Genomic DNA, 25,858 nt, shown 5'->3' on the forward strand with positions numbered 1-25,858 from the left:
CACTTAAAAGGGAAGTGATTCCCAAACCTTCCATAACAAAGCCATCACCTACAGAGAGATGAACTTGGAGAAGAGTCCCCTAAGTAAGCTTGTCCTGGGGCTCTGTTCACAAACACAAACAGACCCCACACAGCCCCAGGACAACAACAACAACACAACTAGACCCAACCAAATCATGAGAAAACAAAAAGAGAATTACTTGACACATTGGAAAGAACAAACAAAAAAACAGAGCAAACTAGAATGCTATTTGGCCCTAAACAGAGAGTACACAGTGGCAGAATACCTGACCACTGTGACTGACCCAAACTTAAGGAAAGCTTTGACTATGTACAGACTCAGTGAGCATAGCCTTGCTATTGAGAAAGGCCGCCGTAGGCAGACCTGGCTCTCAAGAGAAGACAGGCTATGTGCACACTGCCCACAAAATGAGGTGGAAACTGAGCTGCACTTCCTAACCTCCTGCCAAATGTATGACCATATTAGAGACACATATTTCCCTCAGATTACAGCGATCCACAAAGAATTCGAAAACAAACCCAATTTTGATAAACTCCCCTTATCTACTGGGTGAAAAACCACAGTGTGCCATCACAGCTGCAAGATTTGTGACCTGTTGCCACAAGAAAAGGGCAACCAGTGAAGAACAAACACCATTGTAAATACAACCCATATTTATGTTTATTTATTTTCCCATTTGTACTTTAACTATTTGCACATTGTTACAACACTGTATATATACATAATATGACATTTGAAATGTCTTTATTCTTTTGAAACTTCTGAGTGTAATGTTTACTGTTCATATTTATTGTTTATTTCACTTTTGTTTACTATCTACTTCACTTGCTTTGGCAATGTTAACACACGTTTCCCATGCCAATAAAGCCCTTAAATTGAAATTTGAATGGAATTGAGAGAGAGAGAGAGAGAGAGAGAGAGAGAGAGAGAGAGAGAGAGAGAGAGAGAGAGAGAGAGAGAGAGAGAGAGAGAGAGAGAGAGAGAGAGAGAGAGAGAGAGAGCAATTAAATTAGAGTGGTGGAGTGACCCATATAGAAGGAGTGAATGAATGATGTTTTGTTTTGGGTCTGGATTCCAGCGTCAGTACCGGGACCCTCCCTCCTGTTTGCTCTGGCCATTAACATAATGGAGCACCACCTCAACTGGTTTTATGTTGGTGAGGATGAACATGTGGAAGTGGTTATGTGGGCGATCTGACTGGCGCAGGGGGCATGGGGAGCATACTGTAAACACACTCCCAGGCACACACACACATATGCACATACGCACACACACACACTTGTTCTTTGTGTATATGTATGCATATTCAAACTTATGCTCTACATACGCAACTCAGGAGCATCATGTCCATATGGCTACTTGTTTGTGTGTGATGTGTTTGTCTTTGTGTATGTCGGTTCTCTATTCACGAGCATGTCAGCCCTACGCCCATATACGTATGCACCAACACATGAATGGTACGGGTCATTTCAGTTGAAAAGCATTTTGGTGTATGTAAACAAACAATTAGTGTGGCCCATTTGGGATGCAAGCTGTTCAGGTCTATTACACTATGAAATATGTTACTACCAGCTGTGAGAGATTTGCTTCATTACCGTCTGACCATCAGACTTAACGGCATTACGTTTAATTGACAGGGCATAATGTTGATTAATATGTCAATGGTAACTTGCTTAGGGATGAAGGATTGAAGGATCTACTTGAGAGAGAAAGAGGGAAGAGAGAGAGGGTGGGAAAGGGTGTGTAAACGACATGAGAAATCTCAGTTTGAAGGCTCTTCCAGCCAGGGCAATTATTCAGGGCAGTAGAGGGAGGGAGGGAGGGAGGGAGGGAGGGAGGGAGGGAGGCAGGGAGAGAGAGAGAGAGAGAGAGAGAGAGAGAGAGAGAGAGAGAGAGAGAGAGAGAGAGAGAGAGAGAGAGAGAGAGAGAGAGAGAGAGAGAGAGAAGGAAAAAAGAGAGGAAAAAGAAAGAAAGAAGGAGCAAGAGACAACTTCAGCTCACCTCAGATGCCCCTTCTCTTGTTGTAACTTGGGGACAATGCAACAAGCTCTTTTTTCTTCCCTCTGTTCATCCCCCCTCCCCCTCATTCTCCTCTCCCTGGTCCCTGTGCTCTAGAGGTTGAAAAGTGCAGCGTGAAGCACAATCCTATCTCCTTTCATTAGCCGATTACATTCTTGCTTCACCGGTGTCAAAGTGGTTACGGGAACTCCGCCTCTCAGATGATGCTATCTCCAAAACAATATGTTCTCCCATGCCTATTTGTGTTTTTATAATGCAATCCGTTTGTGTCCCAGATGTCTCCGCAGATAACCTGTGTGTGGAGAGGGGGTGGGTGGGTTGTGTGTGTGCACCAAAACTCAGTGACGTAATCTGATTACGTTCCCCTTATTTGTATAAATCTTTATTTATTTGTATTTATTTATTTGCACACAAGAAAATACAAAACAATATGATGAATGTTTAAAACGTAAACAAATATAACGTGCAGGAGAGGTGCCGTGTGGCTCAGTTGATAGAGCATGGCGCTTATAACACCAGGTTTGTGGATTCAATTCCCATAGGGGACCAGTACAAAAAAAAAGTATGAAAATGTATTCACTCACTACTGTAAGTTGCTCTGGATAAGAGCATCTGCTAAATTAATAAATATAAATGTAAATCCAGATAGGCTTGTAGGCACCTCCCCCTTTCAATGTTTATAAAACAAAAACATACAAAAAAAACATAATCAGATGTTTAAGAGAGATAAACTAATTATTGGATATTTACACAAAGAAGAAGGAAACCATGGTGAATTAGGGGGTAAAGAAGAAAAAAATAAAACTCTAGTAAAATGAAGAATCAAAATAAAAGGCTGATCGGCAGAGAAGTTATTGGGATGAGGATTTAAGTGGAATGTCCCTTAAAGGCCCAGTGCTTTATATCATGTGGTACAACAGCTGATGAAATGAACACTGTAAAAGTGTGTGTGTGTGTGTATGTGTGTGTGTGTGTGTGTGTGTGTGTGTGTGTGTGTGTGTGTGTGTGTGTGTGTGTGTGTGTGTGTGTGTGTGTGTGTGTGTGTGTGTGTGGTTAGAAGTAGGGCCAGGAGTGTTTCCTGGTCAGGTCACATGGTCAAGGAAAAAACACCTGGCTTGACTAGTAAGGCAAGAGGAACAAGAAAAACAACCACACTCTCAACTCTATACCTGAAAGGGCCCATTTCTTCCAGGTGGTATACTACTGGGTATAGATGTTTTGGAGGGAAACTCCACTATCTGCTTGGAATGGCTACAATAGTCCTGTCAGAGATGCCAGCAGTACAGCCAGTTCTGTATGAGCCTAACTGAATTCTTGGTAGATCGTGTTATACTGTATGTAGGGTCAGCCTGGGTAAGGTGAGGTTGGTTTAGAGGAAAGGGGATGGGACTGTGTGTCTGTCTGTCTGGCTTGAATTAGGCCTAGTAGCCAGGGGTTGTTAAACCCACTCTGGAGGAGAGAGAGGCAGCTGTAAAGATTTTAAAGAAGGAAACTCCACACACACAAACTGTATACACACTTGAGCATACACTGTCGTAAACACACACAGACACACACACTTGAGAGCACACACACACAGACACACACATAAACACACTTGGACGTGCCAACACCAGCTATTAGTCATAGTATTAGTGTGTACAGGCTTTTGTCAGAGTGTTCCAATATTCATTGATTGATTATTCAAATTCCATCTTGTTCTGCACTCTGTCATATGTGATGCATATGTTATTTTTTACAAATGTGAAAATAACTTATTTATATCAACGAAACATGATACTGTTTTGGTGTATCATATAATAGAATCAAGATGAATGATGGATACGTATGCGAGGAGAAAAACATGAAACAACAGATACATAACTTTAACACAGCCCAGTTTGTGCGCTTTAAACCTTGGTCACACTAAAAATAAGCATGTACACAGTGCCTTTCGGAAAATATTCAGACCCCTTGACTTTTTCCACATTTGTTACGTTACAGCCTTATTCTAAAAGGATTTAAATGAAACAATGTATTATAATACCCCATAATGACAAAGCAAAAACAGGTTTTTGGAACATACATACCTTATTTACATAAGTATTCAGACCCTTTGCTATGATACTCGAAATTGAGCTCAGGTGCATCCTGTTTCCATTGATCATCCTTGAGATGTTTCAACAACTTGATTGGAGTCCGCCTGAGGTAAATTCAATTGATTGGACATGATTTAGAAAGGCACACACCTGTCTATAGAAGGTCCCACAGTTGACAGTGCATGTCAGAGCAAAAACCAAGCCATGAGGTTGAAGGAATTGTCCGTAGAGCTCTGAGACAGGATTGTGTCGAGGCACAGATCTGGGGAAGGGTACCAAAACATTTCTGCAGCATTGAAGGTTCCCAAGAACACATAATTCCCACGGGGGGCCAGTATGAAAAAGAATGTATGCACTCACTAACTGTAAGTCGCTCTGGATAAGAGCGTCTGCTAAATGACTAAAATGTCAAATGTAAATAATTCTCAAATGGAAGAAGTTTAGAAACACTAAGACTCTTCCTAGAGCTGGCCGCCTGGCCAAACTGAGCAATCGGGGGAGAAGGGCCTTGGTCAGGGAGGTGACCAAGAACCCGATGGTCACTCTGACAGAGCTCTAGAGTTCCTCTGTGGAGATGGGAGAACCTTCCAGAAGGACAATCATTTCTGCAGCACTCCACCAATCAGGCCTTTATGGTAGAGTGGCCAGACGGAAGCCACTCCTCAGTAAAAGGCACATGACAGCCTGCTATGAGTTTGCCAAAAGCCACCTAAAGACTCTCAGACCATGAGAAACAAGATTATCTGGTCTGATGAAACCAAGATTGAACTCTTTGGCCTGAATGCCAAGCGTCACGTCTGGAGGAAACCTGACATCATCCCTACGGTGAAGCATGGTGGTTGCAGCATCATGCTGTGGGGATGTTTTTCAGCGGCAGGGACTGGGAGACTTTGAGGCAAAGATGAACGGTGGCAAAATACAGAGAGATCCTTGATGAAAACCTGCTCCAGAGCGCTTAGGACCTCAGACTGGGGCAAAGGTTCACCTTCCAACAGGACAACGATCCTAATCACGCAGCCAAGACAACGCAGGAGGGGCTTCGGGACAAGTGTCTGAATGTCCTTGAGTGGCCCAGCCAGAGCCCGGACTTGAACCCGATCGAACATCTCTGGAGAGACCTGAAAATAGCTGTGCAGCAATGCACCCCATCGAACCTGACAGAGCTTGAGAGGATCTGCAGAGAAGAATGGGAGAAACTCCCCAAATACAGGTGTGCCAAGCTTATAGCGTCATACCCAAGAAGACTTGAGGCTGTAATCGCTGCCAAAGGTGCTTCAACAAAGTATTGAGTAATCAGTTCCTGAGGGAGATTGCAGAACAGTGCAAAGTTCTGCACCCAATCTTCAAGGAAAATATATTAAAAGGGAAGCGTGTTGCTCTCGTTGTCGATAAACTGTATATTGACAACCAAATGTTCCACGACACAAAGACTACCCCATGGCTATTCTGAAAGTTCTAATAGAGGAGTCAAATAATGGAACACCCAATACTAGCCATGGTAGGGATTGTAATAATAAAGCACATTTATAGTAGATAGAGTATTTTATAAAGGGATAAGATGGTATTACAAGAAAAGATAACAAACAAAATAATACATCTTCAAATACAACTAAATTAGAACACAAGTACTCAATCAACATAGTGGAGATAACAACATAGCAAACAGAAGACATAGAAGGCACAGTATGTGGGTATGTGTGGATGAATTGTGATGGAAGGTGTGGTGTGCGTTTTTGTGTTTGAAAAAGTGTGGCGTTTAGTGAGTGAGAAAGGAAATGGTTGCATATCCCAGAACCAACGTGTGTCTGTGAGCAGGGGTTGTGAGAGAGAGCTTTCAATTTTGTGCAGATGAGGGATATAGATTTAAAAATATAGTATACATCTAATCAATATTTTTATTGTCCTATCATGATGGAACGATCCCCAACCCTATATCCTAGACACCCACCTGAGCGACCCATACACCAAAGAGAAGTCCCCATCTGTTTTATGGACCTGTTGTGAGTTGCCTATATGCAACCAAAACAGAAAAATATATACGGTCAGAGACCTACTTGAGCATATTTTTTTTCTATTGATAATGTAAATTAACAGCCATACAGAAAGACTCATGTGAAGATGAAATTACAGAGGAGGAACTTCTGGATGCAATTAAAGACTTTAAGTCCGGGAAAACTCCAGGGTTGGATGGCATACCAGTCGAGGTATACCAAACCTTTTTTGATATACTCAGAGGACCATTATTAATATGTTTTAACCACTCCTATGTAAATGGTAGATTATCAGACACTCAAGAAGAAGGTCTGATTTCATTATTACTGAAACAGGATACAAGTGGAAAATATAAAGATCCAGTCCATTAAAAAAATTGGAGGCCCCTTACACTTCAGTGTTGTGATGCAAAAATTCTAGCAAAATGTATAGCGCATAGAATTAAAAAGGTATTGTCGGACATTATTCATTTTATTCAGACAGGTTTTTTACATGGAAGACACATTGGAGATAATATAAGGAAAGTACTGGAAACAATAGAACACTATGGAAAATCTGGGAAACCAGGCCTGCTATTCATAGCAGACTTCGAAAAGGCATTTGATAAAGTACGACTGGGGTTTATATATAAATGCCTGGAGCATTTCAATTTTGGAGAATCTCTTATAAATTGGGTTAAAATTATGTATAGTAACCCTGGGTGTAAAATAGTAAATAATGGCTATTTCTCCAAAAGTTTTAAACTATCAAGAGGATTGAAACAAGGTTGTCCACTATCGGCATATCTATTTATTATGGCCATCAAAATGTTAGCTATTAAAATCAGATCCAACAATTATATCAAGGGATTAGAAATCCTGGGTTTAAAAACAAAGGTGTCATTGCACGCTGATGAATCATGTTTTTTTTTTTTTTTTATCCACAACTTGAATCCCTCCACAACCTCATAGAGCATCTAGATACATTTTCTAACCGCTCTGGATTACAACCAAATTATGGTACAGTGGGGAAATAAAGTATTTAGTCAGGCACCAATTGTGCAAGTTCTCCCACTTAAAAAGATGAGAGAGGCCTGTAATTTTCATCATAGGTACACGTCAACTATGACAGACAAATTGAGAAAAAAAATCCAGAAAATCACATTGTAGGATTTGTAATGAATTTATTTGCAAATTATTATTATTTATTTGGTCACCTACAAACAAGCAAGATTTCTGGCTCTCACAGACCTGTAACTTCTTCTTTAAGAGGCTCCTCTGTCCTCCTCTCGTTACCTGTATTATTGGCACCTGTTTGAACTTGTTATCAGTATAAAAGACACCTGTCCACAACCTCAAACAGTCACACTCCAAACTCCACTATGGCCAAGACCAAAGAGCTGTCAAAGGACACCAGAAACAAAATTGTAGACCTACACCAGGCTGGGAAGACTGAATCTGCAATAGGTAAGCAGCTTGGTTTGAAGAAATCAACTGTGGGAGCAATTATTAGGAAATGGAAGACATACAAGACCACTGATAATCTCCCTCGATCTGGGGCTCCACGCAAGATCTCACCCCGTGGGGTCAAAATGATCACAAGAACGGTGAGCAAAAATCCCAGAACCACACAGGGGGACCTAGTGAATGACCTGCAGAGAGCTGGGACCAAAGTAACAAAGCCTACCATCAGTAACACACTACGCCGCCAGGGACTCAAATCCTGCAGTGACAGACGTGCCCCCCTGCTTAAGCCAGTACATGTCCAGGCCCGTCTGAAGTTTGCTAGAGTGCATTTGGATGATCCAGAAGAGGATTGGGAGAATGTCATATGGTCAGATGAAACCAAAATAGAACTTTTTGGTAAAAACTCAACTCGTCGTGTTTGGAGGACAATGAATGCTGATTGAGAAACTTTTGTTATTGACCAAATACTTATTTTTCACTGAAATTAGCAAATAAATTCATTAAAAATCCTACAATGTGATTTTCTGGATTTTCTTTCCTCTTTTTGTCTGTCATAGTTGACGTGTACCTATGATGAAAATTAGAGGCCTCTCTCATCTTTTTAAGTGGGAGAACTTGCGCAATTGGTGGCTGACTAAATACTTTTTTTCCCCACTGTACATTTTCTATAGGATTGAGGTCAGGGCTTTGTTGTCCTTAAGCCATTTTGCCACAACTTTGGAAGTATGCTTGGGGTCATTGTCCATTTGGAAGACCCATTTGCGACCAAGTTTTAACTTCCTGACTGATGTCTTGAGATGTTGCTTCAATATATCCACATAATTTTCCTTCCTCATGATGCCATCTATTTTGTGAAGTGCACCAGTCCCTCCTGCAGCAAAGCACCCCCACAGCATGATGCTGCCACCCCCGTGCCTCACGGTTGGGATGGTGTTTTTCGGCTTGCAAGCTACCCCCCTTTTTCCTCCAAACATAATGATGGTCATTATGGCCAAACAGTTCTATTTTTGTTTCATCGAACCAGATGACATTTATCCAAAAAGTACGATCTTTGTCCCCATGTGCAGTTGCACACCGTAGTCTGGCTTTTTTATGGCAGTTTAGGAGCAGTGGCTTCTTACTTGCTGAGCGGCCTTTCAGGTTATGTCGATATAGGACTTGTTTTACTGTGGATATAGATACTTTTGTACCTGTTTCCTACAGCATCTTCACAAGGTCCTTTGCTGTTGTTCTGGGATTGATTTGCACTTTTCGCACCAAAGTATGTTCATCTCTAGGAGACAGAACGCGTCTCCTTCCTGAGAGGTATGACGGCTGCGTGGTCCCATGGTGTTTATACTTGCATACTATTGTTTGTACAGATGAACATAGTACCTTCAGGCGTTTGGAAATTGCTCCCAAGGATGAACCTTGACTTGTGGAGGTCTACAATTAGGAGGTCTTGGCTGGTTTCTTTTGATTTTCCCATGATGTCAAGCAAAGAGGCACTGAGTTTGAAGGTAGGCCTTGAAATACATCCACAGGTACACCTCCAATTGACTCAAATGATGTCAATTAGCCTATCAGATGCTTCTAAAGCCATGACATCATTTTCTGGAATTTTCCAAGCTGTTTAAAGGCACAGTCAACTTAGTGTATGTAAACTTCTGACCCACTGGAATTGTGATACAGTGAATTATAAGTGAAATAATCTGTCTGTAAACAATTGTTGGAAAAATTACTTGTGTCATGCACAAAGTACAGGTCCTAACCGACTTGCCAAAACTATAGTTTGTTAACAAGACATTTCTGGAGTGGTTGAAAAACGAGTTATAATGACTCCAACCTAAGTGTATGTAAACTTCCGACTTCAACTGTTTGTATATATATGTATATACAGTGGGGAGAACAAGTATTTGATACACTGCTGATTTTGCAGGTTTTCCTACTTACAAAGCATGTAGAGGTCTGTAATTGTTATCATAGGTACACTTCAACTGTGAGAGACGGAATCTAAAACAAAAATCCAGAAAATCACATTGTATGATTTTTATGTAATTAATTTGCAGTTTATTGCATGACATAAGTATTTGATACATCAGAAAAGCAGAACTTAATATTTGGCACAGAAACCTTTGTTTGCAATTACAGAGAACATACGTTTCCTGTAGGTCTTAACCAGGTTTGCACACACTGCAGCAGGGATTTTGGCCCACTCCTCCATACAGACCTTCTCCTGATCCAGGTTTCGGGGCTGTCGCTGGGCAATACGGACTTTCAGCTCCCTCCAAAGATGTTCTATTGGGTTCAGGTCTGGAGACTGGCTAGGCCACTCCAGGACCTTGAGATGCTTCTTACGGAGCCAATCCTTAATTGCCCTGGCTGTGTGTTTCGAGTCGTTGTCATGCTGGAAGACCCAGCCACGACCCATCTTCAATGCTCTTACTGAGGGAAGGAGGTTGTTGGCCAAGATCTCGCGATACATGGCCCCATCCATCCTCCCCTCACAACGGTGCAGTCGTCCTGTCCCCTTTGCAGAAAAGCATCCCCAAAGAATGATGTTTCCACCTCCATGCTTCACGGTTGGGATGGTGTTCTTGGGGTTGTACTCATCCTTCTTCTTCCTCCAAACACGGCGAGTGGAGTTTAGACCAAAAAGCTCTATTTTTGTCTCATCAGACCACATGACCTTCTCCCATTCCTCCTCTGGATCATCCAGATGGTCATTGGCAAACTTCAGACGGGCCTGGACATGCGCTGGCTTGAGCAGGGGGACTTTGCGTGCGCTGCAGGATTTTAATCCATGACGGCGTAGTGTGTTACTAATGGTTTTCTTTGAGACTGTGGTCCCAGCTCTCTTCAGGTCATTGACCAGGTCCTGCCGTGTAGTTCTGGGCTGATCCCTCACCTTCCTCATGATCATTGATGCCCCATGAGGTGAGATCTTGCATGGAGCCCCAGACCGAGGGTGATTGACCGTCATCTTGAACTTCTTCCACTTTCTAATAATTGCACCAACAGTTGTTGCCTTCTCACCAAGCTGCTTGCCTATTGTCCTGTAGCTCATCCTAGCCTTGTGCAGTTCTTCAATTTTTTCCCTGATGTCCTTACACAGCTCTCTGGTCTTGGCCATTGTGGAGAGGTTGGAGTCTGTTTGATTGAGTGTGTGGACAGGTGTCTTTTATACAGGTAACGAGTTCAAACAGGTGTAGTTAATACAGGTAATGAGTGGAGAACAGGAGGGCTTCTTAAAGAAAAACTAACAGGTCGGTGAGAGCCGGAATTCATACTGGTTGGTAGGTGATCAAATACTTATGTCATGCAATAAAATGCAAATGAATTACTTAAAAATCATACAATGTGATTTTCTGGATTTTTGTTTTAGATTCCGTCTCTCACAGTTGAAGTGTACCTATGATAAAAATTACAGACCTCTACATCCTTTGTAAGTAGGAAAACCTGCAAAATCGGCAGTGTATCAAATACTTGTTCTCCCCACTGTATGTATGTGTATGTATGTATGTATGTATGTATGTATGTATGTATGTATGTATGTATGTATGTATGTATGTATGTATGTATGTGTGTGTGTGTATGTATATATATATATATATATATATATATATATATATATATATATATATATATATATATATATATATATATATATATTTCGAAGTAAAAAAACATATGGAGGATTGGAAGTGATGGAGACAATTACATTGATGGAAGGTACAATCTATCTGCAATATTAAAGATGATCTACCCCCCCCAAAAAAAGGGTCTGAAATACTCATGTAAATGTGATATTTCAAATATTTTTTTTATTTTTATAAATTTGCTATATAAAAAAATAAAAAGTTGTTGTTTTGTCATTATAGGGTATTGTGTGTAGATTGATGAGGGGAAAAAAACAATGTAATACTTTTTAGAGTATGGCTGTAACGTAACAAAATTTTGAAAAAGTAAGGGGGTCTGAATACTTTCTGAAGGCACTGTATATGTAATTCAAATCTGGACCAGTCTGTAATCTGAACATGGTTTTATTTACCCAAATACCAGGTTGGCAAAACAATTTCTTCTTTCTGTTTAACATTTTTACTGGAAAAGACAGCATCACCAACACACTTGACACATAGACGACCCTGAGATTCCCTTTTCACTTTTGTCTCTTGATATACAATATAATATTTTGGTCATCAAAGATGGAATGGCTTTGAGAGGAACAGTATGGTACCTATCTGAATGTGTGTGTGCGCGCTTGTGCTGGTGCGTCTACATGTGTGTACCTGTTTATGTCCAGATTCTGTCTCAGTCCAGCAGCTCTTTTGAATATCAGTGTTCGCTGAAGCGAAAGGTGCAACATTCCTCCCAGTTGTTATTCTGACCACATAATGCTGTGATGGGATCAAAACAAACCATGAATACATCTTCCCCATGTGGACTTGGAAGAAAATGTGTTCGGGATAATCCCTGGTGTACTAGTTCTGGTGAAAAGTGTCACCCTCCCTCCTTCTAAATGTGTTTTGCATTAGGATGATAATACCGTTGTTGGATATCATGACCTGAAATGTTTTCTCATCAGCAGTTACCTGAGCCGCTGAAAAAGCCCAGTCAGTTAAGTGCGTGACATTGAAGAACTGCTTGGCTCTGTCATGTTACAATGCAAAAGTGCTAAATTGACGGACATATTTGTGTGTCATTGCTCTCTCTGTGTGATTGTGCTGTATGTACCATACTGGGTGGGGGTGTGTATGTGTCTGTGTGTGTTTGCATGTGTGTGTTTTTGTGTGTGCTGCTTGCATCCATGTGTGTTGTCCAATTTTCATCATTTTTCTAACGTGTCTCCCCTCGCTCCAGTCGGACTCAACAGTGACCATCACCTGTGCAGATGGAAAGTGGAATAAGCAGGTGTCGTGTGAGCCAGTAGACTGTGGCCTACCAGACAAGTACCACGTCCACCCAGCCCACTTTAACTTCCCTGAGGGAACTACTTATGGCAAGAGGAGTACCTTCCAATGCAGGGAGCCTGCCCTGCTCCTAGGTGAGATACACTGACTCACACACACACACTGTCTCAACACACACACACTATCTCAACACACACACTGTCTCAACACACACACTGTCTCAACACACACACTGTTTCAACACACACACACTGTCTCAACACACACACTGTCTCAACACACACACACTGTCTCAACACACACACATTGTCTCAACACACACAGTCTGTCTCAACACACAAACACTGTCTCAACACACACACACACACTGTCTCAACACACACACACACTGTCTCAACACACACACTGTCTCAACACACACACTGTCTCTCACACACACACACTGTCTCTCACACACACACACTGTCTCTCACACACACACACACTTTCTCACACACACGCTGTCTCAAAACACAGACTGTCTCAACACACACACACTGTCTCAACACACACACACTGTCTCAACACACACACTGTCTCACACACACACACTGTCTCACACACACACTGTCTCAACACATACACACTGTTTCACACACACACACACACACACTGTCTCCACACACACACTGTCTCAACACACACACTGTCTCAACACACACACTGTGTCAACACACACACACACTGTCTCAATACACACACACTTTCTCAACACACACACACTGTCTCAACACACACACTGTCTCAACACACACACTGTCTCACACACACACGCTGTTTCAACACACACACACTGTCTCACACACGCACACTGTCTCAACACACACACTGTCTCAACACACACACGCTCTCTCAACACACACTGTCTCAACACACACAAACTGTCTCAACACACACACACTGTCTCAACACACACGCTGTCTCAACACACACAAACTGTCTCAACGCACACATGCTGTCTCAACACACACACACAGTCTCAATACACACACTGTCTCAACACACACAATGTCTCAACACACACACAATTTCTCAAAACACACACTGTCTCAACACACACACTGTCTCACACACACACTGTCTCACACACACACTGTCTCACACACACACCGTCTCAACACACACACACACTGTCTCGCACACACACACTGTCTCAAGACACACACACTGTCTCAACACACACACTGTCTCAACACACACACTGTCTCACAAACACACACACTGTCTCACACACACACTGTCTCAACACATACACACTGTTTCACCACATACACACTGTTTCAAACACACACACACACTGTCTCACACACACACTGTTTCAACACACACACTGTCTCAACACATACTGTCTCAACACACACACACTGTCTCAACACACACAAACTGTCTCAACACACACATTGTCTCAACACATACACACTGTCTCACACACACAATGTCTCAACACACACACACTGTCTCAACACACACACACACTGTCTCAACACACACACACTGTCTCAGCACAAACACACTGTCTCAACACACACACACTGTCTCAGCACAAACACACTGTCTCAACACACACACTGTCTCAACACACACACACTGTCTCAACACACACACACACACACACACACACACACACACACACACACAGACACACACTGTCTCAACACACACAAACAATCTCAACACACACACTGTCTCAACACACACACACTGTCTCAACACACACACAATTTCTCAAAACACACACTGTCTCAACACACACACTGTCTCACACACACACTGTCTCACACACACACTGTCTCAACACACACACTGTCTCAACACACACACAGTCTCGCACACACACACTGTCTCAACACACACACACACACACACACACACACACACACACACACACACACACACACACACACACACCACTCTCAACACACACACTGTCTCAACACACACACACTGTCTCAACACACACACAATTTCTCAAAACACACACTGTCTCAACACACACACTGTCTCACACACACACTGTCTCACACACACTGTCTCAACACACACACTGTCTCAACACACACACAGTCTCGCACACACACACTGTCTCAAGACACACACACTGTCTCAACACACACACACACTGTCTCATCACACACACTATCTCACACACACACACTGTCTCACACACACACACTGTCTTAACACACACACACTGTCTCACCACACACACACACACTGTCTCAACACACACACTGTGTCAACACACACACACTGTCTTAACACACACACACTGTCTCACCACACACACACACACTGACTCAACACACACACTGTCTCACACACACGCTGTTTCAACACACACACACTGTCTCAAACACGCACACTGTCTCAACACACACACTGTCTCAGCACACACACGCTCTCTCAACACACACTGTCTCAACACACACAAACTGTCTCAACACACACACACTGTCTCAACACACACACTGTCTCAACACACACAAACTGTCTCAACGCACACATGCTGTCTCAACACACACACACAGTCTCAATACACACACTGTCTCAACACACACAATGTCTCAACACACACACAATTTCTCAAAACACACACTGTCTCAACACACACACTGTCTCGCACACACACTGTCTCACACACACTGTCTCAACACACACACACTGTCTCGCACACACACACTGTCTCAAGACACACACACTGTCTCAACACACACACACTGTCTCAACACACACACTATCTCTCACACACACACTGTCTTAACGCACATACACTGTCTTAACTCACACACACTGTCTCACCACACACACACTGTCTCACCACACACACACTGTCTCAACACACACACTGTCTCAACACATACACTCTCTCAACACACACACACTGTCTCAACACACACACACTGTCTCAACACACACACACTGTCTCAACACACACTGACCGTATCTTTTTTATATCGCTTATACTGTATATTTTTCTCTCTCTTTGTTCAACTATTTGTCATCCCCCCTATTTGTCATCCCCCCCAGGTTCTAACAACACTCTGACGTGTCTGGAGGATGGTTTATGGTCCTTCCCCGAGGCGCTGTGTGAGCTGCGCTGTCCGGCCTCGCCCCACGTGCCCAACGCCATGCTGCAGACCAAGCGCTGCAATGAAACGGGCCTCAAAGTGGGATCCCTCTGCAAGTACAAGTGCAAGCCGGGCTACCACGTCACCAACAAGCCCAAAAGGTAACCGACCACCCACATGGCTTACATTTGGGGTAAATTCAATTTAAGTTCAGTTCAATTGAATGGGTTTGAAATGGAATTGATCCAATTGATCCTGTCCAACTCTTGATCTTCACCTTTCCCACCCTTTCGACATAGAGCATGTCTCTAGTCTTTGTCCTCTCAATTCAGTTCCACTCAACTCAACCCAACATGTTTTGTTTTGCGTTCGTCAGGCGAGCATTTAAGCGTCAGTGCACGGAGGACGGCAGCTGGCTGGAGGGGGCGTGTGAACCGGTGACCTGTGACTCTCCGCCCGCCATCTTCCACGGCATGTACCAGTGCACGGACGGCTTCCACTTTGACAGCACCTGCTGGATCAACTGCCCCGGAGCCAACCACACGGTGAGACCGCTGCACACCGCTCCATGCAAGCAGGTCTGTCTCTCTCTACTCCTCCACTCAACTGTCTGTCTGTGTCCGCTGGGCTTTCTGTCTATGGGGCTGGCTGTTTGTCTGTCCGTCCGTCCACCTGTCTATCTATCTGTCTGTCGGTGTGTTTGGCTTTCTGTCTATTGGGCTGACTGTCTGGCTGTCTAGCTGTCTGGCTATGGGTCTGTCTGTTTGTCTGTCTGTCTGTGTATGTCTGCGGCACAGTCTATCTGTGTGTGTGTTTATGTGTGTATGTCTGTGTGTCTCTGTCTGTCTGTCTATCAATCTGTTATTTAGTTGGCTGGCTAGCTTGCTGTCTGTCAGTCTGTCTGTCTGTCCATTTGTCTGTCTGTCTGTCAGCTTTGCCTAGTCTTTTGGTGTCTTCTTATAACGTTGTACTGGCCCCGGTGTCTGTGCTATAGCTGTTTGTCTATATCTGTTGTCTTTGTGAAGTGTGAAAGAATAATGTGTTAGGCAACGGGAGATGTAATGATCAAGATAATGCTCAAGATAATGCTCAAGATAATGCTCAAGATAATGCTCAAGATAATGCTCAACATAATGATCAAGATAATGATCAAGATAATGATCAAGATAATGATCAAGATAATGATCAAGATAATGCACAAATGTGGAAGCAGGTAAATACGTACGCATGACGCACATTTTTACACATGTACTTTCTCCCAACCTCTGTCGCATACATGCTTCATATTCACAGCTACACAAGTGTACATGACACTTCACATAACACATAGACTTCTTTGCATTGCATTGCCCTTTACCTGAGGATCTCTCTGTGTGATAGCCTTTGATGCAGTGATGTGTGTGTGTGTAGATTAGTTTGTCCTGGTGTGTGTGGCTGTATTATAATGAGAGGATCAGAGGGTGTTAGGGTCTCCAGTGTTAGCATGTACAGTATGATTCATAGACAGAGGAGATTATCCCTCTCTCACATTATCTTTCTCTCAGCCCCCTTTCCTCTCACTCTCTCTCTCTCTCTCTCTCTCTCTCTCTCTCTCTCTCTCTCTCTCTCTCTCTCTCTCTCTCTCTCTCTCCCTCTCTCTCTTGCTCTCTCACTCTCTCTCTCTCTCTCTTGCTCTTTCTCGCTCTCTCTCTCTCTTGCTCTTTCTCTCTCGCTCTTTCTCTCTCTCTCTCTTGCTCTTTCTCTCTCTCTCGCTCTCTCTCTCTCGTGCTTTTTCTCTCTCTCTTTCTCTCTCTCTTTCTCCCTCCATCAATCCCACTGAAGTAGCACAGACAGTTATTAGATTGACATTGATTGTCAAAATAGTTGTGCCACAGACAGATAGAGCAATGTTATAGGCCCTCTAATCCTCTTTGACTACAGACTCCAATTATTATCATGTTTCATGGTGATATGGAAGGTGGTTCTCAATGTCCTCGGTGTGTGTGTGTGTGCGTGTGCGTGTGTGTGTGTGTGTGTGTGTGTGTGTGTGTGTGTGTGTGTGTGTGTGTGTGTGTGTGTGTGCGTGCATGCATGTCTGTGCGTGCGTGTGTGTGTGTGTGTGAAGCAGGGGCCCAGCACCAATGTGATCCGTTGTAGGAAGGACGGCAACTGGACTGGTTCCTTCAAGCTCTGTCCTCAGAGCAAGGGACAGTGCTCTCTACCTCAAAACCTTAACCCCAGCATACGAGTCAGCTGCAAGAAGGGACATGGAATAGGTCTGTATATGCACTATGTGTGTGACATAGTAGAAACCATATTATACACTATGTTTGTCAGAATATAGAGCATCACTAGGGACCAGAGTAATTTCTGGTCTTGAGGTTAAGTCAAATTTAGGGACCTTGACATATAAAATATGGGACGACAGTTAGCTTAGCGGTTAGAGCGTTGGGCCAGTAACCGAAAGGTCACTAGCTTGAAATCCCTGAGCAGGTGAAACTGCCACCGATGTGCCCTTGAGCAAGGCACTTAGTCCTAATTGCTCCAGGGTCACCTTTGATAATGGCAGACCCTGGCAATGACCCCACTCTCCAAGGGTGTCTCAGGGAGAGTTGGGATATGCAAAAAACACATTTCCATTTCACACATGCGTATAATACACACTTGTGCGTGTGTGAAACAGGACAAATATAACCACCCACCAAGTTATTATTATTATTATTATTATTATTATTATTATTATTATTATTATTATTATTAAATAGATCACAAGTGTACATGACTTAGGGCGGCGCACAATTGGCCCAGCGTCGTCCGGGTTTGGCCGGTGTAGGCCGTCATTGTAAATAAGAATTTGTTCTTAACTGACTTGCCTAGTTAAATAAAGGTAAAATTAAATAAAAAATTTTACTCTTGTGTCTTCTAAATAGAATAAAACCTGATTTGATGTGTGTACAGTTTGTGCAGACACTGATGATGTCGTTGGGTTTGTTTTGTAACACACACAGGTGAGGAGTGTGAGCTGGCGTGCAGGGACAATAACAGCGATGTGGTGATCCTGCTTAGCAACATGACCGCAGACAGCATACGCAAGGAGCACTGGAGAAACCCACCCAAAGTCAAGGTGTGTGTCTGTCACAAGTCCCACAGACGTACTTCACAAAGCACTGCTGATCATGATCCTTCATATTAGGAATTTGACACTATATGTCTATATCCTGGTAATATTGTGAACTACAGAAGGACCGAGCCATTCACACCTACTGTCTCTCTGTGGCCAAATCATCTTGGATGGCTAGACACTGGAAAACACATCAAATTGATAGGAACAGACAGGCAGACAGACAGACAGACAAAGACAGTATGGGACAACAACATAAGAGGAACCCTCTGCGAGAGTTCACTCAAAGAAAACAAGTTGCAGTGGACTCTGGGACATGAAGTGTTGTACTGCCACGCTCAGCCTAGTCCAACACCACCACCACCCGCAACAGTATGCCCAGGTTACATTCAGTTACTCCTCTATTACCAGGCATGTCCCAACACAATTAACCAACGCGACTTGGAAAAACACAGTCAAATCCCAGCTAGTCATCTCTGAACTCATGTGAACCGCAGCCAGCGACAGGGCAAGTTGTAAAAGTTAAAAAGCGACGTGTCGTCAGTAATCACTATAATTTCTTTAATGACCCCATTACAAGCCTTAATAGCCTGGTTTGATTTAGATATACCTGACAGGGCTATTGTATTGAGTCTGCACTGATTGCCTAAATTGGCAGCTGTGATTGCGAAATAATGGCGGGGGTCAGTTTACAGAAGCATACTGTAAACGTTGTGTAAGCGTTGTTCCCCCCGGACATAGAGAGTAATGAAATACGCTACGATAAGTACCATAATGACGTTGTTGTATCGACATGTATTTGTCAGTGAATTCCACCGCTTCCTCGCTTCATTTTACTTGATTTAAGTCAATGGGATTTAATTATTCAATTTCAGTTAAAAGCTATTTTCAAGGTTTTTAGCTGCAGTTGGATGGAGGCAGACCCTAAATAGGGCTAGGGGCTAGGCTAGCCAATGAGGGCCTTGGGAGTTGGGATTGAGAACATTATGTTTTTTTCTAGGGGTGTTTTGTTTTCATTATGAGTCGCACTGAGTCAGCCGTTTGTGGCGGTGCGGGGGAAATAAAATGATCCCTTTGTAATTGATTTGTGTAATTGATATGATTTATACGCTGGTGTAATGTGAGTCTGGAGGCAAAAGGGGAAAGGGAAACAGGATTGATGGGGCATAGAGATGTTCCACGAGGGTTGGATGAGGTGAAATCAATAGGCTGTTCTAGTGTGCTCATTAGCTTATACTGCTGCTGCTTGTGCCTCTGTGCCGGCCCACGTCAATCGTTGCATGTGAATTCCAATGCAACCTGTTCCACCTTTTTGGCTACCTGACAACAACAGGACACCCCCCTCCCCTCTAGAAGAAAAATATCTCAACTTTGTCAGTCTAGTTGTGTGCAGCAGATGGCTACTCAGTCAGATTTGCCTTCAGAACTGATGGCTCACACCACGGGACATCCAGTTTCTAAATGAAAGTGTCAACTCAACCTGAACACACTTCTGAAAGTGCTATCTGGAAATCCACCCTGGTATCTGCAATTGATTGAATCCTGGCCTATAAGTGTTCTCAAATGAGTGATGCTTAACATGCCTTTTATCTCTAATCAAATGTGATCCGTACCACCTACAATATCACTAAAACTCAATAGAAGACTGATTATGGGAAGTATAGTAGCATAAGTAGAGAACCATCAAATATGATTGATGATTCAAATAATGATTAAAATCACTAATAACCCATGATTAGATTCTGTGGTAGTATTCTCATGTCATTTTACCTTAAAAGCTCTATCGTGGAGCTACTCTTGATTCACTATTAAAAATGTAGCCAGTTTCTTTAGAACACAGGCTGAAATCCACTTTGCATTTCCATATGTGCTGAGACAGGGGGTTTAGCCTCTTCATCACTTATAGTGATGTATCACCCTTCCGACCCATTAGTTTTGGGGTTTGACCCATTTAGGCTACCGTACTCCTCCTCTCTCTCACTTTCTGTAGCTCTCTTCCCTTGCATCAGCAGAAATTACACTGCTACATTTAGAATCAGTCATTTCTATGTGAATAATATCTATTAGAGACATGACCTCACCGTGGAGATATGGATCTATTTTGGTGTGATATCAGTGCACGTGGGGCAGGTGCTTGAGCGAGGATCCTGTGCACGGGGGGTGAAGTGAGGCCACAGTTGTGGATTATTTTGATTTGCGGCCATGCCAAGCGAGTTGGTCGGTGACATCATCTTCTTAGCGAAAGTGGCAGCGAAAAGTTTTACAACTAAGTCTCTCTAGCCCCCCCTCCCACCTGCAACCCCCTTTGCAGATGTAGAGGACATGTACCAAAGTCTAGCCACTCTTACTATGGTCATCCTACCTGGGGGGAGCCTATTTGACCCCCCCTAAGTGAGCTCACCCACTTCACAGAAGCATGCTGGGAAAGGAATGTGGTGCTACCCAGTATCCAACTGTCCTCAAATGCTCTGTTGTTCTTTCTCTCTCTCCGCCGATCCCTCTCTCTCTGCCCTCTCTCCCTTCTTCTTCATTTTTTCTGTCATTGATTTGCTGACGGCACTGAAATGAAAAATACCTTAGTTTGCAGCAGTGAAAAAGCATGTCAATTCATGTGTTATTGGGACACGTCAGGGCTGGGAAAAAAATGCTGCGGCGGAGGTCAGCCAGTCCTCTGCTGTGGATGGCACTTTTGGTCCCGGTCCGCACCGGGTAGGTTTTACTGCATGTACTGGATTGCCTTCGTCTGGGGACATAATGTTCCCCTGAAAACCCTCTCATTTCACACATACAGACCCTGTGGAAGACAGATATTATCTTATACACTCTCTCAGCCCGCATAACATACACACACATGCATGGAGACACACAGATACGCACACACAGACACATGGGCGCGCGCACACACACACACACACACACACACTACATTCAAATCACCTCAGAAGCCCTCTAGAACAAATGTGTGTATTTCATGCGTCCCAATGAGAGCAGACAATGAAAGCAAGAGAGCAGATTCCACACATACTGAGGAGATATTTGAGAACACGTTTCGTACTCGATCTCCTGGGGCCATTGCCCTGGTATGAAAGAGCACCTTTATACAGCATAAGGATCAAGTTATATTATGTCAAGTAGATTTATTCAGCGATCTGTGGAGGGGTAATCAATCAAAAGCAGGCTTCACCACCGTTGAAAACATCCATTCATTTATTCATATGGAAAATGCCATGAACTTTGCTCGTCCTGAATGTGGAGGGAGTTAAGGTAAACAACATAACAAGGAACATGGTCGTTTCACTGGAGTGGTGGCACCCTGCCCTCCTAACAGACCAGGATGTGTCACATTATGTGTTATCCAAATAGGCACATGTAGCGTGACGAGAGAGAGAGGAAAAAAATATGTATGACAAAAGTTGTTTGATTTAGATAAGCTGGTAACGTTGGAAGGAAGTAGAGGCATGATGTGGTTGAGCAGGATAGGTCTAATCGGCTTCAGTCGCTTTGGTAAAAACATCTCATTGTAATGTATTTCAAGGTATTTGACCTGTAGAAACACTTGCTGCAACCCACCTTTGTGCAAGTGAATCAACTAGGAATGAAATGTGCTTGTGGTTGGGATCAGACGTCACTGCGAGCCGGATCTGTTGAAACAAGACACTGAGGTGGCAGACTTCAAAGAACCAACCAACAAGACTGTGTGTGCAGCCTACCCACTGGGCAAAAACTGGTTGAATCAATGTTGTTTCCACGTCATTTCAACCCCCCCCCCACACATTGAATTTACATTAGTTGACAACTCAACCAAATGTAAATCAAAACTAGACGTCTGTGCCCAGTGGGTAGTCTTGCCGTATGACTCCTTGTTTATGTTTGTGTGGGTTCTGGGGACAACACAATGATGCATTAACAGCAGGCGGCAACAACATGCCATTCCACATGAAATACTTTCACTCCACAGTCTGATATTGAAAGCAGGAAAAATACTTACCCCAAAATCATTACTAGTACTACTACTACTTGTTCTAACGACCAATATGGCTACAATATCCATCCTTACAACTACATCTCCCCCTGTCATTTATATTTTAATCAATATATTTTATTCCATAGCTCACAGATTGACATTTCATCCATATACAGTAGAGATATTTTGAGTGTCTGAACCCCTATTGACTGTTTTCCTTTTGTCTCCTTACAGAATATAGTGTGTACAATGGGACTGAAGTGGTTTCCACATCCAGAGGTGCTCCACTGCATCAAAAGATGTGATGTAAGAACTTCTATGAGCTTTCTGAGGATAGTAGTTTATCTATGAGAGAAAGGTTTCGCCTGAGATTAAAGATATGGGATAAGGTCCTCATCTGTGTGAAAGGATGTGAGGTAAGGACAGTTGTGGAAAAAGTACACAATTGTCATACTTGAGTAAAAGTAAAGATACCTTAATAGAAAATGACTCACGTAAAAGTGAAAGTCACCCAGTAAAATACTATTGAGTAAAAGTCTAAAAAATATACTTAAGTATCAAAAGTAAATGTAATTGCTAAAATATATTTGAGTATCAAGAGTAAAAGTAAAATAACGAATAATTTAAAATCCCTTATTAAGCAAACCAGATGGCATAATTTTCTTGTTTTTTAAATGTATGGATAGCCAGGGGCACACTCCAACATTCAGACATAATTTACAAACAAAGCATTTGTGTTTAGTGAGTCCGCCAGATCAGAGGCAGTAGGGATGACCAGGGATGTTCTCTTGATAAGCGTTTGAATTGGACCATTTTCTGTCCTGCTAAGTATTTAAAATGTAACAAGTACCTTTGGGTGTCAGGGAAAATGTATGTAGTAAAAAGTACATTATTTTCTTTAGGAATGTAGTGAAGTAAAAGTTGTCCAAAATATAAATAGTAAAGTAAAGTACAGATACCCCAAAAAATTACTTCGGTAGTACTTTAAAGTATTTTTACTTAAGTACTTTACACCACTGGGTAAGGACTTCACCTGAGTTAAAGGAAATGGGGTAATAGGTTCACATGAGAGGGAGAGAGGTAAGGGCTTCAACCAGAGAGGAAGAGGCCCGTCCAAATCTGTCCACATGGGAATACTGCGATAAGCAGACCAATAAACAGACCGATAAGCAGACCATCTGCCTTCACGACTCCCATTGTTAGGGCAGAGACCATCTTGTCATTAAATACAGTATCACTGACTCAACTGTGTGAGAGGAAGTGGGGTAAGAGGACGTGCCATGCGTCATGGAGGCTAGTGGTGATGAGGAGAGGTGTGTGAGGAGTATAAACACTGTCACAGAACAGGATTAAGTGTTCTGATAACAAGTGCTTCTTTATGTATTTTGCAACATATCCTGATATTTTCTAAATGTTATCAGATCAGACATCACCTTAAATTTCCAGATATGTAGCTTTTTCAATTTGTTCTACTCCCCATGGAGTTTATGCAGACACTAGCCTGGTGGGAGCCGTCAAGATTGAAAGATACACAAATACAGATCCAGACACATATATGCAAGCACACACACACACAGTTCTGAACACACTGCCCTGAATACACTGTCAGCCAGCCAGCCAGTGAAGTAGCTAGCTACCTATCAGAGAGACAAGCCTTTTAACAGCAGGCGAGCTCATTCGGGAGAAGGTTGATATATAACATTGTTTCAGAGCATGGGTAGCTAATTGTTCTCTCTGGGGAGACGCTCTGCTCCAGTGACGTCAGTTACCATGGATACCGGCACAAGCGGAGAAGCCAATTAGTCAGGTTTGATTCATGTCGTCTCCGAAATGAAACACTTTACCCACATGGGGACCTGGATCTGTTTCAGAGAATCCCACCACAAGAGAAGAGAAACAGGAAAGAACAGATACTGGGCTATAGTAGCCTGACACTTTGTCTACACACCCTATGTAGCTGATATTGTAGTATGCTAATATTTTCAGGTCCGATAATATGGTTAACAAAACTTGTTCTTTCCTCAGGCAAAATATATATTTACCGCAAAAACTTCAATTAATAGCCCGGCCGTTTATTTGCATCAATCACTGAACACAACAGGCACTTATTAGAGACAGGCTTCTATTTGAGCAAGGTGTCTATTTCCTTAATGCACACAGCTTACCTTTTTCCTCCCCCTACCTTGCAGTCTCACCCTCTTCTGATCCACCTCAGACAAATGTTCAAGTTCGACTTTTTGACATCGGCATTCTCTCACTTGTTGTGGATCAATTCCAAAATGCCTGGCTGTTGCCTCGCCCGAATTTTGCTCTGCGAATTTGATCACTGCTAGCTTGAATTTGATGTTGTGTTTTCTTTTTGGTGGCGCCATGGCTAGCAACGGTGACAGAATTGTATTATTATTGTTTTCTATGCAAATGACCATGGAAATATCAGAGCTGTGTCTGGCATTTATTTGAAACAGGTATTGCTGAAATGTGTGCCGATGCCCGGATATTAAAAGGAACAGGCGGCTATTTAAGACTCAGCGTTAAATTGAAGTTTTACAGTAGATTTTACTGTGATATATTTTCATTTTATCGTAGTAAAGAAAGTATTCACCCTTTGATCGGTGTTGGTAGAAGGATGATGTCATCATCCACACAGCTTAAGCCAATTGGATAACCCAGGAGGGGGGAGGGTGGGGCTAGCCTCATAAACCACATGATTGGAGTGTTCCTTAGCGTCATATAGTTTATGGTGTCCTCACGTTGGACTTCTCGCGGCTTAAAAAGTCACATTGGAAGAAGTGGAAATTATGTACCAGATTAATCAGCAAATCCAGAACAAAACCTGGTTGAGATGGGGATAAGACAAAAAAAGTTAAAACAATACAATATTATTAAAATTAAACTTAAATAATATAGAGCACTTAAGTTGGGTAATTAAACACAAATAAATCAGAGAGAATCAGTGGGGTTTTCCTCTCTATGTTGTCCATATGTGTATGTACAGTATACTGTATAGGTTGTTGATGATGCCCTGCCTCTTATTGTCTCCTCTTGTTTGTCTCTTTCTCTGTCACAGCCGTTCATTGGAGACAATTACTGTGACTCGGTCAACAACAGAGCCTTCTGTAACTACGACGGAGGGGACTGCTGCCACTCCACCGTCAAGACCAAAAAGGTGAGTAGTCCAGAACATCTGGACTTGTATTCACTAAACCTTCTCAAGACAAAATGGCTTCTTCTTATCTGCCTTTT

At 42.7% G+C, this 25,858-nt stretch overlaps 1 protein-coding gene across 3 annotated transcripts in view; it reads left to right on the forward strand.

Moving 5' to 3' along the window:
• Positions 1–25,858, forward strand: part of LOC121541684 (pappalysin-1-like) — a 136,830-nt gene that overhangs the window by 95,083 nt on the left and 15,889 nt on the right. Inside the window, exons 15-21 of one of the 3 annotated variants that reach the window (XM_041850919.2) lie at positions 12,395–12,578; positions 15,511–15,712; positions 15,928–16,129; positions 17,656–17,806; positions 18,539–18,654; positions 22,850–22,921; positions 25,683–25,781. In XM_041850919.2, coding sequence (XP_041706853.1) covers positions 12,395–12,578; positions 15,511–15,712; positions 15,928–16,129; positions 17,656–17,806; positions 18,539–18,654; positions 22,850–22,921; positions 25,683–25,781 — 1,026 coding nt within the window. The remainder of the gene's footprint in view (positions 1–12,394; positions 12,579–15,510; positions 15,713–15,927; positions 16,130–17,655; positions 17,807–18,538; positions 18,655–22,849; positions 22,922–25,682; positions 25,782–25,858) is intronic. The other 2 variants (XM_041850920.2, XM_041850921.2) reach the window with 2 other exon arrangements.

This window comes from Coregonus clupeaformis, chromosome 27 (assembly GCF_020615455.1).
Source record: "Coregonus clupeaformis isolate EN_2021a chromosome 27, ASM2061545v1, whole genome shotgun sequence".
NCBI lineage: Eukaryota > Metazoa > Chordata > Actinopteri > Salmoniformes > Salmonidae > Coregonus > Coregonus clupeaformis.